Raw genomic sequence first — 16,781 nt, 5'->3', positions numbered from 1 at the left:
AGAAGGTAAGGAAGAATTATTTGGGGCCACCTGTTACACTAATTTTTTGCTAACTGAAGTCTTTGACCTATTATTTACTATTAGTCTTCAGTTTGCTAACTCAGCAAAGCTCTATTTAGTTATCTTCGTTTTATAAACAAGAAGAATGAAGTATATTACTTGGGGAATCTGTGGTCATAAAGTCAGTCTTTTGATGTGATTATTATATAATTAAACCTTTTCACATAACATAACATAACATTCTACCTTTAGTACTGTCTTTTTGTTTTTTTGTGTTTTTTTTTTTTTTTTTTTTGAGACAGAGTCTCGCTCTGTCGCCCAGGCTGGAGTGCAGTGGCCGGATCTCAGCTCACTGCAAGCTCCTCCTCCCGGGTTTACGCCATTCTCCTGCCTCAGCCTCCCGAGTAGCTGGGACTACAGGCGCCGCCACCTCGCCCGGCTAGTTTTTTGTAATTTTTTTAGTAGAGACGGGGTTTCACTGTGTTAGCCAGGATGGTCTCAATCTCCTGACCTCATTATCCGCCTCTCTCGGCCTCCCAAAGTGCTAGTACTGTCTAGCATAGTTAGAGGAGAAATTTTTCCCTTCAGCTTCAAATTTATCTTTAAATTGACCTTATCCTAATGCGTTTGTTAGGAAAATTTCATTTTAAGGGTTATAGTAAAACTCTTTAGGGGTTAGAATCCCTTTTTTTCTGAATTTCCTTTCTCTTAAAAAATGAAAGGGTTCTTACGCATCTTACTTTCTGTGTCTCAACTACATGCTCAGTATGTTAGTTTTGTTTCTATAACCAGTACGCTGGGAGAGGACTCTTGGAGCTATTGTAAGACAAAAGAATCACCCAATGACTCCTGAGGCAGTGAAGGCTAACTGGAAGAAGATCTGTGACTTTGAGAATGCCAGCAAGCCTCAGAGTATCCAAGGTAAAGAGAGTCCCCATCAATTAGCTCTGGTTGGCGAATCAGAGGCAGCAAGCATTTTCTTCTCTTATGGAATTGTCTTCTGTGTTAACTGTAGTGCTAAGACACTTGAATCATCTATAGCATATTTTCTGCTCTAGTAGGTATTAGAACTCTTCACATTTAAGATATTTATGTTATTTCTCACTGTCAATTTTTCAGCTTTATTATTATCCTGTTTTTTGGGTTTATGTGTGATTGGGGGATGGATGGCATAAAATCTTTACTCATTTGTGCTGAATGCACTTACATCCGCGCTGGTGGTTCGTTTCAGAGTCTTCCATTGTCTACCCATATGTTCTCAATCTTACCATATTTTTATTTCTTTCTTTCTCAAAAAGATTAAGCCTTTTTATTATTTAGGCTCAGCTCTTTTCTGTTTGGGGCATAAATGTGGCTTTGTTTCAGCGCTTTGTCTTTGCTACTGTTTCTCTGCTTTTCTAACATACTACTTCTACCTTTTATCTCCTCTGCTAATCTTAATGCTTCTTTAGAAAAACTCAAGCCCCAGATGTTCAACAAAACCTGCCCAGTTAGTCTAGGGTATATTGATTTTTCTGTTAGCTGAACTTCTAGCACTTGAGCATCTAATTATAACTGTTCTCCACTTCTTTTGTTTCATGAATGTGTGGTTTCTTAATTGCCTGGTAAATTCCTTTGAGGCAGAGACTGTATCTCGTATGTATTTCTTGTATATATTTGGTGTTAGCATAGTGCTGAACTCATAGAAGGGTTAATAATTGCTTATTAACTTGAATTATTTAATCTCCTATAATATGCCACAGAAATAGATAACCAAATAAAAGTCAGATAATTTTTTTTCTAGTGTAATTCACATATGCATGTAATATATGAAATTTGAAATGTTTTTCTGAAAAGATCATGAGTCAGGGTCATTTTATTAAAAAAACCTTTTTTTCTCATAGTGATGTAATATTTAAAGTTTGATAGAAGAATATATTTGAAAAATGACTACTCTGGTTTTTTTCCTCCGTATTGATACTTTCCTACCTACTGGAATACTTATTGAAATTTCATTATACTTACTCTCAATCAGATGATAACATGATTGTTATGTCATAAATGGTAACATTTTTGTATTTTGTATTTAGACATTCGAGAAATTTATTCTATGAATAACAGTCACTTATACATGAAAACAAATGAAAGAAAAGTATAGTAAAAGCTTTCCTCTGATATCGATCTCAAAAAGTATTTCTGCCTCAAAAGTGTTAAACTTATTAAAAAGCCATCTAATTGAATTATTATAACTAATTATAAGCAAAAGATACCTCTGTCTGAAGCACAACTTAAAGAAATGATGTTTTTGATGAGAATTGAAGTTCCAGAGCATCTCTTCTTATATTTTTATTTTACAGATGATGGAACTAAATCCCAGAAAAACTAAACTAGCCAGTGTTTGAGCCAACAAGTAATTCAAGTTGTCTATTTCTAAAAGGAGGTGCCTTTCAAATAAATAACCTTCCCTCTAGGTAGCAATATGAATGGGATGGTAGGGGGAAGATTAATAGGCAAGAAACCGCTCTGCTGCTGTCATCAGGAATGGCAGATATCTCTGGTCTTTTCAGACTCTGTAGTTTGGTTATTTAATTTTTTTAGGATGGAGTCTCATTCTGTCTCCCAGGCTGGAGAGCAGTGGCGTGATCTTGGCTCACTACAACTTCTGCCCCTTGGGTTCAAGCGATTCTCCCACCTCAGCCTCGCAAGTAGCTGGGATTACAGGCATGTGCCACCATGCCTGGCTAATTTTTGTAAAATTTCACCATGTTGGCCAGGCTGGTCTTGAACTCCTGACCTCAAGTGATCTGCCAGCCTTGGCCTCTCAAAGTCCTGGGATTACAGGGGTGAGCCACTGCGCCCGGCCTTGGTTATGGTTTTGTCTGAGTTCAGAAGGAAGCCCATGTTGCTTAGGTTTGTTAGAAAGGTCCCAGGGCCTTCAGAATATCTTACGGTATGTGGATGCCCCATGAGCCTCCTTTATTAACCTTTTAGAGCCACAGAACAGCAGCTTTTGATCCCTGTCTGGAGTCACTGGTTTTGATGATGATTTTCTCTGGAAGAATTTTTAGTACTATCTTCAGAGCTATTACTTGTACAGAGAACTGGGAGCGGGGGTGAAGAGGTAATCAGTATTCTTTCATCTTGGGAAGAATGGAAATCAGTTGAGAAGAGGAATCAGTGATCTCTCCACCAGACAAATTGCGTGTCTATAGACAAGTATTTCTCTTTAAAGGTTGTAAAATAGCTTAAAGACTTTGGAAAGCTCTAGAGCCCCCTTGGAATCAGATAACCAGGGAAGGATATGCTAGACAATGTCTTGTATTTCATTGAAGATGTCCATTTATGTTTGGTCAATTTCAGTCTTTTGCCATTTTTTCCCTTCAGTAGTCTAACATCATACATTCAGTTCATGAGTGGCAACGGAGGCTCTGTAGCAGGTTTACTGAATGTTATAGGAATAATTATGTAGCATATCGTAGCTTTTCTTAGTCACATCTTTAACAAAGCTTTATTTTTTTTGTTTTTCATTTTTAATTTTAGAATCAACTGGCAGTATAATTGAAGTTCTAAGTAAAATAGATTCAGAAGGAGTTTCAGCAAATCATACTAGTCATGCAACGTCTACAGCAACATCAGGATTTGTAAGTGGAAAAAAAAGCCTAAAGCCTTTGCCTTATCTGGAGACTTTCCCCTCCCTTTCTCCCTCCCTGCTTTCTTCCTCTCCCGCTTCTTTCTGTTTTCTTTTGGACGCAGTTGCTTTCTTTCAGTCACTAATAATGGAGAGAAGCAGTGGCAGAAATAATTTAAAGTAGAGGATTTATTCAGAAATCATTTATGAATGACTTTATAGCATACAGCCTAATTTCAACATACAGAGAATTCAGGACAGTTGAGCCACATGAAGAGATGGCTCAGGATGAATTCTGACACTGTCCAGAGTACTTTATTTGTCTTTTTAATTTCTCCTTTTCCCTCTCTTAGATTTCTCTGGACTGTATACCATACATTTCTTTTCCCTAGTGGGAAAGGAGATCAGAGCGATTGGGTATCAATCTCCAAGGTTTTACCTAGTAGCTGAGTGGGGCTTGGAGAATGGAGGTAACCCACTCAGCTTCTTCTCCTGGTTGGAAACAGCTGCTGAAAGCTTAGCATGAACTTTTCAGAGGGAGGCTCCTTACTTACATATAATTTTTGGTAGGCTCCATCAGGGGGTGTGATGAGTCAAGTTAGCTGCCTGAGTGGTGCTTTAGCCAACCTCATTTTCACCCTCTGCAATGCTGTTTGGATATTGACTCACGGAGGTACTGGATAGAAGAGGAAAAAAGGGATTATCTCAACTGTCGATAAAATGACTTGTGGCTAAACTGATAATCTAGTCCTGAAGTCTATGCCTGCCTGGACTGTCTGTCTTCCATATACATTTCTCATTCTACCCATTTGTAGCTCTTTATCTCTTTAAGGATAACTTTAAATTGACTTTAAGTAGATTTGAGTTGTATGGGAATTTGTATTTGGGAGGGGAGACTATGACACCATGATTCCTGGAGGTTTTATGCTCCCAGGTTCTTTGTTGTGTTTTTTACCCCTTTACCTAATGCACACAAGGCTTTAAACCTCTATGTTGAAAGTGAAGTGCCTATAATCAGCAACATTTTGTTTGAAATGTAAATAATTTTGCAGCTTTTTTCACATACAAAAATTATTTTCTAAGCTATTTATTGCTAAATGAGTGATGATAAAACTGTATATAAAATATGTACTAAATATTGATAGAATTTGAACATAAGCTCAAATATTAAACTTTTACTTTTTCAGTACAGTTAGATTTCTGTATCTAACTGTATGACAAGTATTATTTTTTTTTCTTGACCATCAATAATCCTACTTTAGTAACATTTTCTAACTCTTTAGAAAAGGATATCTATCTAGTTTAGTGCTCTTTTGGGTCCATTTCTTTTAAGGGAAGCATCAATATAGTATTTTAGAACTGTTTCAACATGGCTGCAAGTAAAATGCTTCCCATTGTGCCAGAAATTCGAGAACAATTGTGATTATAGCTCATGTGAAATTTGCCTATTTACTGTTCCTGTTTGTATCCTTTCTTAAAAAAAACGGTACTGGATAAGTAGGAAGAAGTAAGTCATTTGCCATATTAGATTCTGGTGTTTTGTAACCTATGGTAGGGATTGTGATAAAGAAAATTAAAATTCTAATTTTAAGCCTGAGAATATGGTCAGTATATAAATGTGATTTTTCCTTAAAGTAAAGGTTGGCAGACCTTTTTGATGAAGGGCCATATAGTAAATATTTTAGGCTTTGTGGGCTGCACAGTGCTTGTATTCCATTACATATTCTTTCTGTTTTTCTTATTTTTAATCAATCTATATAAACCATTTTAGCTCTCAGTCCTTGTTTGCCAACTTCTACTTTAGAATAAAAATGATTGAAAAATTGGACATTATTCTTTTATAACCCAATATGTACTTCACTTATTAGCTACGCGTATTATCACTAAGTAGAAAAAGACAATATCCAGTTAGGCAAAGGATATTCCTGGGAGAGAAATTCAAGTTAAATTTTATTTTACTTAAAAACATTATGAGGGGCCGGGCGCAATGGCTCACGCCTGTAATCCCAGCACTTTGGGAGGCCAAGGCAGGTGGATCGCGAGGTCAGGAGTTCCAGACCTGCCTGGCCAACATGGTGAAACCCCGTCTCAACTAAAAATATTAAAAAAAATTTAGCCGGGTGTGGTGGCATGGGCCTGTAGTCCCAGCTACTTGGGAGGCTGAGGCAAGATACTTGCTTGAACCCGAGAGGCAGAGGTTGCAGTGAGCCAAGATCTCGCCACTGCACTCCAGCCTGGGCGACAGAGCGAGACTCCGTCTCAAAACAGACAAACAAACCAAAACCATTATGAGGCAATCAAATTTATATTCATTAAGCAGCGTTTTACTCGTCTGTTTACAGCGAATTTTATACATTAGGTCTTATGAGCTAAAATTTCATTATTTTTTAGTTTTTTGGGTAGCTAATAATTGCTGAATTAGAGCCAGGAAAGTTGAGTATGAGACATACTGTCTGTTAGCAAGAAGCAGGCATAAAAAAGTTCTTAACTGTAAAGAAGTCCTTTTCTACAGATTACCTAATTAGTTTCTATTAAAAAAATCAAGTATAATTGCAATAATTATACTCCATCAAATTCACTGACATTGTATTTGCATCTATTCAAAAACAAAACTAGGTATGTAAGAAGTTAATAGTTTTGACAAGTTATCAATGAAATAAATTACTTTTTAAAACTGTCCTGTAGGCTGGAGCTATTGGCCAGAAACTCCCTCCATTTTCTTATGCTTATACGGAACTGGAAGCTATTATGTATGCCCTTGGAGTGGGAGCATCAATCAAGGATCCAAAAGATTTGAAATTTGTTTATGAAGGAAGTTCTGATTTCTCCTGTTTGCCCACCTTCGGAGTTATCATAGGTCAGAAGTCTCTAATGGGTGGAGGATTGGCAGAAATTCCTGGGCTTTCAATCAACTTTGCAAAGGTATACCTAATAAGAAACCTTTATTTTACTTTTCTATTTCTGTAAATATTATTCATAAATGTCATACCTTATATGTATATGTGTGTAGTGTGCATATATATATTTATATAATTATTTATAGTGGTTAGCATATCTTTTGATTTTTCTTTTTAAGAAAAAAAGAGGGGAGTGTTTGTTTAAAATGCCAGCAAAAAGAAGAAAAGAGGAAGTACGTGTAGTCCCATACCCCTGGCATAATGTTATTTATCCTCTCTCTGCCATTTACTTGACAAATAACATCTCTAGGCTTCAGTTTCCTTATCTATAAAATGGATATGATAATTCTCACCTCATGACATTGGTGAAGAAGCAAGCCAGGGAGGAGTATTGAAGGCAAATAGCACATACTTAGTTTGTTTTTGGAACAATCATAGGGCCAGCATAGCTATAGAGTGAGCAAGGGGCCAATGGTAGGAGAAGGCCAAGGAGTAATTGTAAAAATTTCAGCATATACTTTGATGAACATGGGAAGCCATTTGTCAGTCTGAGCTGAGTAGTGACATAATCTGGGTATGTTCACACACTGGCTCAAGCTTGCTATTGTTGGAGAATAGGTGATAGGGGAGCCAAGCATGAAAGCAGAGAAACCACTTAAGAGTCTATTATGGTAATCCAAGTAAAAGTGCCGCATATGAGGGTTAGAAAAGAGGAGTCAAGGATGAAGATGTTTGTTCTGGATAACTAGAATGATATGGGTGCATATATAGACATTGTATATAATTGTACATTACACATATCTATATGTAATGTATAATTATGTATAGTGTATTTAATATGTATAGTAGTTACATATGGCATTATGTATAATTTATACATACACATTTATTTTAAGGTGGGGTTGATCAGGAGTTGGTTTTAAATATGTTTGAGGTGCCTGTTACACATTTAAGTGGAAATGTAAGAATGGACAGTTGAATATATGAGTCTAGAGTTCAGGGAGGGGGTCTAACTGGGTCCTTAGCATTTAGGTGATGTTTAAAGACTGGAGATTAGATGAAGTCACCTAATGTGTGAGAGTAAGTAGAGAAAAGGCCTGAGTTTAGAGGCCCTGCGATGTTGAGAGGGTGAAGAGATGCAGAGGAACTAGCAAAAGGAGACTGAACAGGAATGGTAGATGAGCTGTGGAGAGTATCAGGAGAATGGGGTATTTGAGAAGCCAAATGAATGAAGTGTGTCAAGAAAGAGGAGTGAACAATGGTGAGAAGTTCTTTGAGATAGGGTATACTTTATTTCTTGGAGTAAGATTCAGCTTATGAGCCTGGTAATAATTTTTGAATCATGGGGCTGTGAGCCGGTATCTGTAACTTTGACTGATTGGAGAGCCTATTTACTGGTGGATCAGTTAGCCCATTGCTGCTCTAAGTTGAGGGCCGCTTATTTTATTAGAGTATTTCATGAAGCTGGGAGGAAGACAAGAAATATGTGCTGGGCAGTTTGCTGTTTCATTCACACTCCCATGGTTAGTTGCTGTATACTTTGAACAGTGTAAATGCAAAAAGTTAAAACAAATGTTTCAAAATTCCCCCTAACAATTGGAAATGGTAAATGGTGTTCATACATCTTGGAAGTTGAATCCTAGTCTTCTTACCTTGAGTTTTTCAGGCTGTGTGACACAGTAAGGCCAACCTTCATTTGTCTTCTCATCAACCTCCTCCTCCCCCTCCTCCTCCTCCCCCTCCTCCCCCTCCTCCCCCTCCTCCTCCTCCCCCTCCCCCCTTCTTTTTCTTTCTTCTTCTCCTCCTTCTCCTTCTTCTCCTTCTTCTTCTTCTTCTTTCTTCTTTCTTCCTCCTCCTCCTCCTCCTTCTTCTCCTTCTTCTTCTTTCTTCTTTCTTCTTCCTGCTTCTTCCTTCTTCTCCCTTCTCCCTTCTCCTCCTCCTCCTTTCTTCCTTCTTCCTTCTCCCCTCCTCCATCTTCCTCCTTCTTCTTTCTTCTTCCTTCTTCTTTCTTCTTCTTCTTCGTTCTGAGGAAGGCTGGAAAATTGGCCCTCTGCAGTGAAAGTGGGGTCATTTGAGTGTATGCTTCAGGTTTCGGTTTTGTCCTGTTGTTTTCCTACATACCTTGGTGCATTCTTTGTTTGATACATTGAGGTTAAGTGGCTATTAAGTTACACAGTATCCTTAGTATCTACTCTTTGTAGATAATTTACAAAGTATTATAAGAAAGGGATATTCACATTGACAGAGCTTTCATTTTGAACATGGTTGTAAGGTTTTACTTTGTGTTTTAGTTGTGTCATTTGTATTTGGTATATGTGACCTGAAATTACTAGCACTGGCCCATTTCTTCATTCTTATTCAATGAATATTTATTGGATGCCCGCTGTGTTCCAGGCACTGTTGTAAGTTCTGGGAATACAGCCTAGTTTATTGTCTCTTGGCAAATAATATGTAATTAACAGTCAACAAGGCTTTATGAATGCCAAGAAAGACACAAATATATCTTCTCTGCTCCAGAAGAGCTGACTGTCTTGAGATTGGGGGATTGATTATTTTTGAATCACACGATTAAGAAGAAGAAGCCAAACGGAGATAGATAACTTGGGAAGAAATGTGAGCCTGTGGACAGTAAAGTGTCACTTGTGAGTAGCAGTATGCACAGGCGAACCTGTGGAGCAAGAAAGTTTGCTAATGAAATTTTGTTTACCCTAACTTAGGTTCTTCATGGAGAGCAATACTTAGAGTTATATAAACCACTTCCCAGAGCAGGTGAGTTATTGATATACCAGTTCCATAATACCATACTTTTATTTCCTGATTAACCTTCTAAATAACATCAGTGTGTTAAACTGGTATAGAGTGACCTAATAAAACATATCACAAATTATTATGCGCATGTGAGCCATTAGAGTAGATTGATGTTAACTAGTACCTGTTTTGGTCACCTTAAGCTTTGTCCTTTAATAGTCTTAAAAATTTATTTCATAATTTATCTCTGTTGATGTATGTGTTATTAACAACTGAAAGGAACATTCGTGTGTGTGCTCTAAACTTAGTGATTATGTATAATCTGTTACGGTTCTTAGGATTATTGTTCTTTTCTCGGGTATCTATACCGATTTGCATAAAGCAAACAATGTTAAAAGATAACAGAATTTCTTGTAATTCATTTTTTTTCTATTTTGTTTTGGAGAAAATAAAAACAAGTCTGCTTTAATAATCATTTTTACTTTTCTCGATAATATCTTGTTTAGTAAATCTCTTTATTTATAAATTTGATATATTTATTTCTCTATTTTGATGTTTGAATGTTGTCTAATTATATACTGGTCATATAAGGTTGTAGAATACAAAAAGGAATGTTTTGTTAATATTTGTCATTTCACATTATACAATGTAGAAGTCAGCAAGTAGGTAGAATCCTACTTGAATATTTTTCTTAAACCTTTTTATTTTTTCTAAAAAATTTATGAGATTTTTATTACTTGAAGCTGCATAGCTTTATTTCAGTGTAAGCATTATAGCATAAGTTTTCAAAACAGCTCTTTTTATGTGAAACAGTACACTTTGTGGTGATTGTGCATTGATCAAGTATCTGCTGGATACCCAGTATTTGCAAGGCACAGTATTAGGTAGTAGGTAATTTTCTAACCTGGCAGCATATAAAAATCACCCGAGTTATTACATTATATTACCTGTTAATTTAAGTAAAATGTAGATTCTCAATCCCAACCTTGGAAATTGTGTGTGTGTTTGTGTATGTGTGTGTATGTGTGCATGTATGTATGTGGTGGGGTGGTGGTGTTGGTGACAGTGACTAGGGTTTCATGTGTAACCAGCCCTATGGATCCACTTGGAAACCATTGTTATAAGGGAAGTAGAAATGTGTAAGATAGGTTTCTGCTATTAAGGATTTTAAAATACGAAAAGAGAGATTAGATGTATACTCCAGAGTGTTTATAACTGAACAGTGATGTGAATAGGAAGGTGTAGAGAATAACTTTTTAATTTTTTTACCTCCTTAGCCTCAAGTTATATTTCTCATGAATTATTTTTTCTCAGTAGAGCCTGTGCATTTTCTTTAAGTAGTTTTAACATTTACTAGTAAATGTGAATGTTTAAAATATGATAGGCTTGTGGTTTGGAACCTTTTAAACTGCAGGAAACCAAGGTCACGACTACTGTTTATAGTCTACTACTGTTTATAAAACACAGCAATTGATGAGGCATAGGGTGTCAAGCATCAGGAGACTGATAGCAACATCTCTTAATGGCTCGTTTGTTGGCTATAGTGGTAGTGACATAGGCTGACTTACCCTCATCATGTTAAAAATAACCACTAGAAGGAGTGAAGGAAACCTCACAGCAGTACTTTCTTTTCTGTCTGGTTTTTTTTTTTTTTTTTGGTTTTATAAAACTTTATTATTTTAAAACGTAATTTTAAGTTTTATTTTAGATGTAAGAGGTACCTGTGCAGATTTGTTACATGGGTGTATTGTGTGATGCTGAGGTTTGGGATATGAAAGATCCCATCACTCAGGTGGTGAGCATAGTACCTAACAGGTAGTTGTTCAGGTCTTGCTTTCCCTATTCTAGTAGTCCCCATTGTCTGTTGTTCCCATCTTTATGTCCACATGTACCCAGAGTTCAGCTCCCATTTATAAGTGAAAACATGTGGTATTTGTTTTTTTGTTCCTGCATCACTTCGCTTAGGATAATGATGTCCAGCTGCATCCATGTTGCTGTGGAGCACATGATTTTGTTCTTTTTCATGGCTGTGTAGTATTCTGTGGTATCTATGTACCACATTTTCTTTATCCATTTCACCATTGATGGGCACCTAGATTGATTCCCTGTCTTTGCTATTGTGAATAGTGCTGCAGTGAGCATATGAGTGCATGTGTCCTTTTGGTGGAATGATTTCTTTTCCTTTGGGTATATAGCTAGTAATGAGATTGCTGGGTCAAATGATAGTTCTGTTTTAAGTTCTTTGAGAAATCTCCAGACTGCTTTTCATGGTAGCTGAACTAATTTACATTCTCTCCAACAGTGTGTAAATAATGTTCTCTTTTATCTGCAGACTCACCAGCATCTGTTATTTTTTTGACTTTTTAGTAATAGCCATTCTGACTGATGTGAGATGGTGTCTCATTGTGGTTTTGATTTGCATTTCTCTGATGATTAGTGTTGTGAAGCATTTTTTTTGTTTGTTGACCACTTGTGTGTCTTCTTTTGAGAAGTGTCTGTTCATGTCCTTTGCCAATTTCTTTTTTTTTTTCTTTTTTTTTTTTATTATACTTTAAGTTCTAGGGTACATGTGCATAACGTGCAGGTTTGTTACATATGTATACTTGTGCCATGTTGGTGTACTGCACCCATCAACTCATCAGCACCCATCAATTCATCATTTATATCATGTGTAACTCCCCAGTGCAATCCCTTCCCCCTCCCCATGATAGGCCCCAGTGTGTGATGTTCCCCTTCCCGAGTCCAGGTGATCTCATTGTTCAGTTCCCACCTATGAGTGAGAATATGCGGTGTTTGGTTTTCTGTTCTTGTGATAGTTTGCTAAGAATGATGGTTTCCAGCTGCATCCATGTCCCTACAAAGGACGCAAACTCATCCTTTTTTGTGGCTGCATAGTATTCCATGGTGTATATGTGCCACATTTTCTTAATCCAGTCTGTCACAGATGGACATTTGGGTTGATTCCAAGTCTTTACTATTGTGAATAGTGCCGCAATAAACATACGTGTGCATGTGTCTTTGTAGTAGAATAATTTATAATCCTTTGGGTATATACCCAGTAGTGGGATGGCTGGGTCATATGGTACATCTAGTTCTAGATCCTTGAGGAATTGCCATACTGTTTTCCATAATGGTTGAACCTTTGCCAATTTCTTAATGAGATTATTTGTTTTTTGCTTGTTGAACTACGTTCCTCATAGATTCTAGATATTAGACCTCTCTTGGATACATAGTTTGAGAATATCTTCTCTCATTCTTTAGGTTGTCTGTTTACTCTGTTCATGGTTGAATTAGGTCCTACTTGTTAATGTTTGTTTTGGTTGTAATTGCTTTTGAGGACTTAGCCATAAATTATTTCCTAAGGCTGATGTCCAGAATGGTATTTCCTAGGTTTTATTCTAGAATTTTAGTACTTTGAGGTCTTACATCTAAATATTTAATCCATCTTGAGTTAATTTTTGTATATGATGAAAAGTGGGAGTCTAATTTCATTTTTCTGCATATGGCTAGCCAGTTATCCCAGCACCGTTTATTGAATAGGGAGTCCTTTCCCCATTCCCTATATTTGTCAACTTTGTCAAAGATCAGATGGTTGTAGGTGTGTGGATTTACTTCTGGGTTCTCTGTTCTTTTCCACTGGACTTTTCTTGTACCAGTGCCATGCTGTTTTGGTTTACTGTAGTTTTATAGTATAGTTTCAAGTCAGGTAATGTGATACCTCCAGCTTTGTTTTTTTTATTTAGGATTGCTTTGACTATTCTGGCTCTTTCTGGTACCATATGAATTTTAGAATAATTTTTTCTAATTCTGTAAAAAATGACATTGGTAGTTTCATAGGAACAGCATCGAATCCGCGGATTGCTTTAAATAGTACCACCATTTTAACAATAATTGATTCTTCCAACCCATGAGTATGGAATGTTTTTCCATTTGTTTGTGTTATCTGTGATTTCTTTCAGCAGTGTTTTATAGTTCTCCTATAGAGATCTTTCACCGCCTTGGTTAGATGTATTCCTAGATTTTTTTTTTTTTTTTGTGGCTATTGTAAATGAGATTGCATTCTTGATTTGGCTCTCAACTTGAATATTATTGGTGTATGGAAATGCTACTCTTTTTTTTGTTCATTGATTTTGTATCCTGAAACTTCTACTTGACTCATTATATGAGTTCTAGGAACCTTTTGGTAGATGGAGTCTTTAGTGTTTTCTAGGTATAGAATCATATCATTGGTGAAGAGAGATAATTTGACTTCTTTTCCTATTTGGATGTCTTTAAAAAAAATTTTTTTTTCTTGCCTCATTGCTCTGGGTAGGACTTACAGTACTGTGTTGAATAGAAATTTAAGAAAAAATGGGGTAAATGGTATTGGTTGTATGCTCAACAAATGTTTGTTGAATAACAGGGTCAAAAGAGACCAAGAGGGATCCTTGACATTGCCAATGGTTATTTTAAAAAATCTAATGTATGAAATATTGATGTTTGAAATTTAGTAATTCAGGTATTCTGACTGCTTTTAATGTTGAATTATTTTTTCTAGTGAGTTCAGGAACATTATTATTTTTATTATACTTTAAGTTCTGGGGTACATGTGCACAACGTGCAGTTTTCTTAAACAGGTATACACGTGCCATGGTGGGGTTTGCTGCACCCATCAACGCATCACCTGTATTAAGTATTTCTCCTAATATTATCCCTCCCCTTCCTCCCACCCCTTGACAGACCCCAGTGTGTGATGCTCCCCTCCCTGTGTCCATGTGATCTCATTGTTCAACTCCCACTTACGAGTGAGAACGTGTGGTGTTTGGTTTTCTGATCTTGTGATAGTTTGCTGAGAATGATGGTTTCCAGCTTCATCCATGTCCCTGCAAAGGACATGAACTCATTCTTTTTTATGGCTGCATAGTATTCCATGGTGTATATGTGCCACATTTTCTTTATCCAGTCTATTATTGATGAACATTTGGATTGATTCCAAGTCTTTGCTATTGTGAATAGTGCTGCAATAAATACACGTGTGCATGTGTCTTTATAGCAGCATGATTTATAATCCTTTGGGTATATACCCAGTAATGGGTTTGCTAGGTCAAATGGTATTTCTAGTTCTAGATCCTTGAGGAATCGCCAACTGTCTTCCACAGTGGTTGAACTAATTTACACTCCTTCCAACAGTGTAAAAGTGTTCCTATTTCTCTACATCCTCTCCAGCATCTGTTGTTCAGGAACATTATTTCAAACCATAGTTTTTTAGTTTTGCTGAGCTTACAGTGGAAATGCTATTAAATTCTTTCACAGCTTATAGTAATCTTTGGTTTTTAAGACACTGTATTTCTTTTACTTTTCTTTCTAGGAAAATTAAAATGTGAAGCAATTGTTGCTGATGTCCTAGATAAAGGATCCGGTGTAGTGATTATTATGGATGGTAATTTATTTACAATTCTTATAATATTATTAGATTGATAGGCTTTGTGTATGACATAATACTTCACCATAGAAGTTGATTAATAAGTTAGTATTTGTTTTCCAATTTGTAAGAAAACAAGATAAGCATTTTTAAACTCTAAGAAAAATGAAGAAGGAGGGGAATTTCTGGGCTCAGGCTGGGAAGGGTGAGGCATTTCATTGGATTTAAAACAACATAATCAAAGCACAAGGGTGAGAAATGTGAGAAAGCACAAGGGTATTGATAATGTAGAGGAGAATTAAGCTTGCTGGAGTTATGTTTTTGGCAGGAAGGAATATTAGATAGTCCTCACTTGACAGTTAGGCTGTATTTTAGATATTCTTTAATGTGTTAGCTATTTGGACCTTGGAACATATTTGACCACTGAATTATTCTTATAAATGGTAGTTAGGCTCCTAGACTTACGCTTTTATAAGTTTCTAGACTTGAACTTATGATGTGGTTTAAACACCACAGCCACATTTTATTTGCAGTGGGGAAAAAAGATTATAGTAGTTTAATAAATGTTGAAATACTAGTAATTAAACATCAGATAAAGATATGATGCTTAAAGTTTGTAAATTTTAAAAATTAAATTTTAAAAATTAAATTTAGATTTATAAATTTAAAATTTGCAAGTTTTAAAGTTTAAGAACAAAAAAGTAGATATTTGTTGTCAGTAATTTTGGAAACTAAGAACAGTATAAAGTTTGACATTATTTAATATTTGGAATATAAGTTTATCATTTTTGTTGTAAATACGTAGGAGGTTATACTGTATATGCTGTTTTGGAACTTTATTTTTGCTTAATAATCAATTGAGAACGTTTTTGATGCTCTTAAACATTATGTATGTTTTTATCTTTCTGCTCCTCCTTTTTCTCTTCCTTTCTCTTCTCTTTTTAGGTTTTCATACTTGTCATTCCAGATGTTGGCCAACACTTGGCTACTATACTCCCAGTTCTCTTTTAGTCTTCTCACCATTGTACCAAATGTAATATACCAAAAAAAAAAAAAAGTCCTGCAGAAACATTGCTTTAATTTTTACTGTTCTCTCTTGATCTGTTCCATTAATTGAAATACAACTTGGTAATGGTCCTTAGTATATTAGAATTTGTAGACAAAGTATAGGTGAAATTAGTTATTCAATTGCCTGTGTGATAAAAATAAAAATCTTACTTGAAATACATTGACATGCCTTTCCTTATTTTTGGTTATAATTAGATTTTTCTTTAGTATGCAATTTAAAATCATATTTCTACATTTGTTGAGCTAGATATGAAACAGGTAATAATCTGTCCCTAGGAAGTTAGTAAATAGAGGGACAGCTGTCTTATTCATTACTTGCTCACTTGCTCACTCATATCATTTATTCACTGATTTATTAATTAATAAACACTTATAGGTGCCCTTTTTTCTGCACAGGAACTAGTCTAGTTGATGGGAAAATAAAGAGTGAGCAGAACAGCCATGATCCTGCCCTCATGTGGCTTATACCTTCATTCCCACTTATTTCCTCTCCATGCTCTTCTTGACTGTTTTGGCAGAATGTTTGTAAGTTCAAGTGTGGTTAAGTACAGGTAGTGGGATTATTTGAAATGTTTAAGGTGGAAATAATTGGAATCTGAATAGCAGTTGGAGAGCCTTAAGAAAAGTGAAAGAACTGCTATTTCATAGTTAAGAAAGGATTTTTGAAACTCCTCTTCTCTCTGCCTTTCAGAATCTGGTATGAATGGATTAAAATGAATGCTTTGTAATCCAAACTTGGACACCTTTACATGTTAGAACTCTTTCAGTAATTGGATTTTGTTTTTGAAACCTTGACAGGAATTGTTGAAGCTATCTTGGTTAACTAGTTATGTCTTTTGGTAGTAACTTCTTTTATTTTTTCTTTTATTTACTTTTCAGTCTATTCTTATTCTGAGAAGGAACTTATATGCCACAATCAGTTCTCTCTCTTTCTTGTTGGCTCTGGAGGCTTTGGTGGAAAACGGACATCAGACAAAGTCAAGGTAAGCCATGGCTTTGTAAGCAAAATATATGTGTAGTTAAGGATTCTTATCTATACAATTGAGACTTGAACAGCATG

General features: G+C 36.0%; 1 protein-coding gene across 1 annotated transcript in view; it reads left to right on the top strand.

Annotated features, from left to right (window-relative positions):
* HSD17B4 (hydroxysteroid 17-beta dehydrogenase 4) overlaps nt 1-16,781 on the top strand; it is an 89,965-nt gene that overhangs the window by 42,037 nt on the left and 31,147 nt on the right. The window contains exons 11-16 of the mRNA XM_023197323.2: nt 793-921; nt 3,520-3,620; nt 6,293-6,529; nt 9,222-9,273; nt 14,600-14,671; nt 16,601-16,704. Coding sequence (XP_023053091.1) covers nt 793-921; nt 3,520-3,620; nt 6,293-6,529; nt 9,222-9,273; nt 14,600-14,671; nt 16,601-16,704 — 695 coding nt within the window. The remainder of the gene's footprint in view (nt 1-792; nt 922-3,519; nt 3,621-6,292; nt 6,530-9,221; nt 9,274-14,599; nt 14,672-16,600; nt 16,705-16,781) is intronic.

The sequence above is a fragment of the Piliocolobus tephrosceles genome, chromosome 4 (genome assembly GCF_002776525.5).
Source record: "Piliocolobus tephrosceles isolate RC106 chromosome 4, ASM277652v3, whole genome shotgun sequence".
Taxonomy (NCBI): domain Eukaryota; kingdom Metazoa; phylum Chordata; class Mammalia; order Primates; family Cercopithecidae; genus Piliocolobus; species Piliocolobus tephrosceles.
This window is presented reverse-complemented; position numbering and strand designations above follow the sequence as displayed.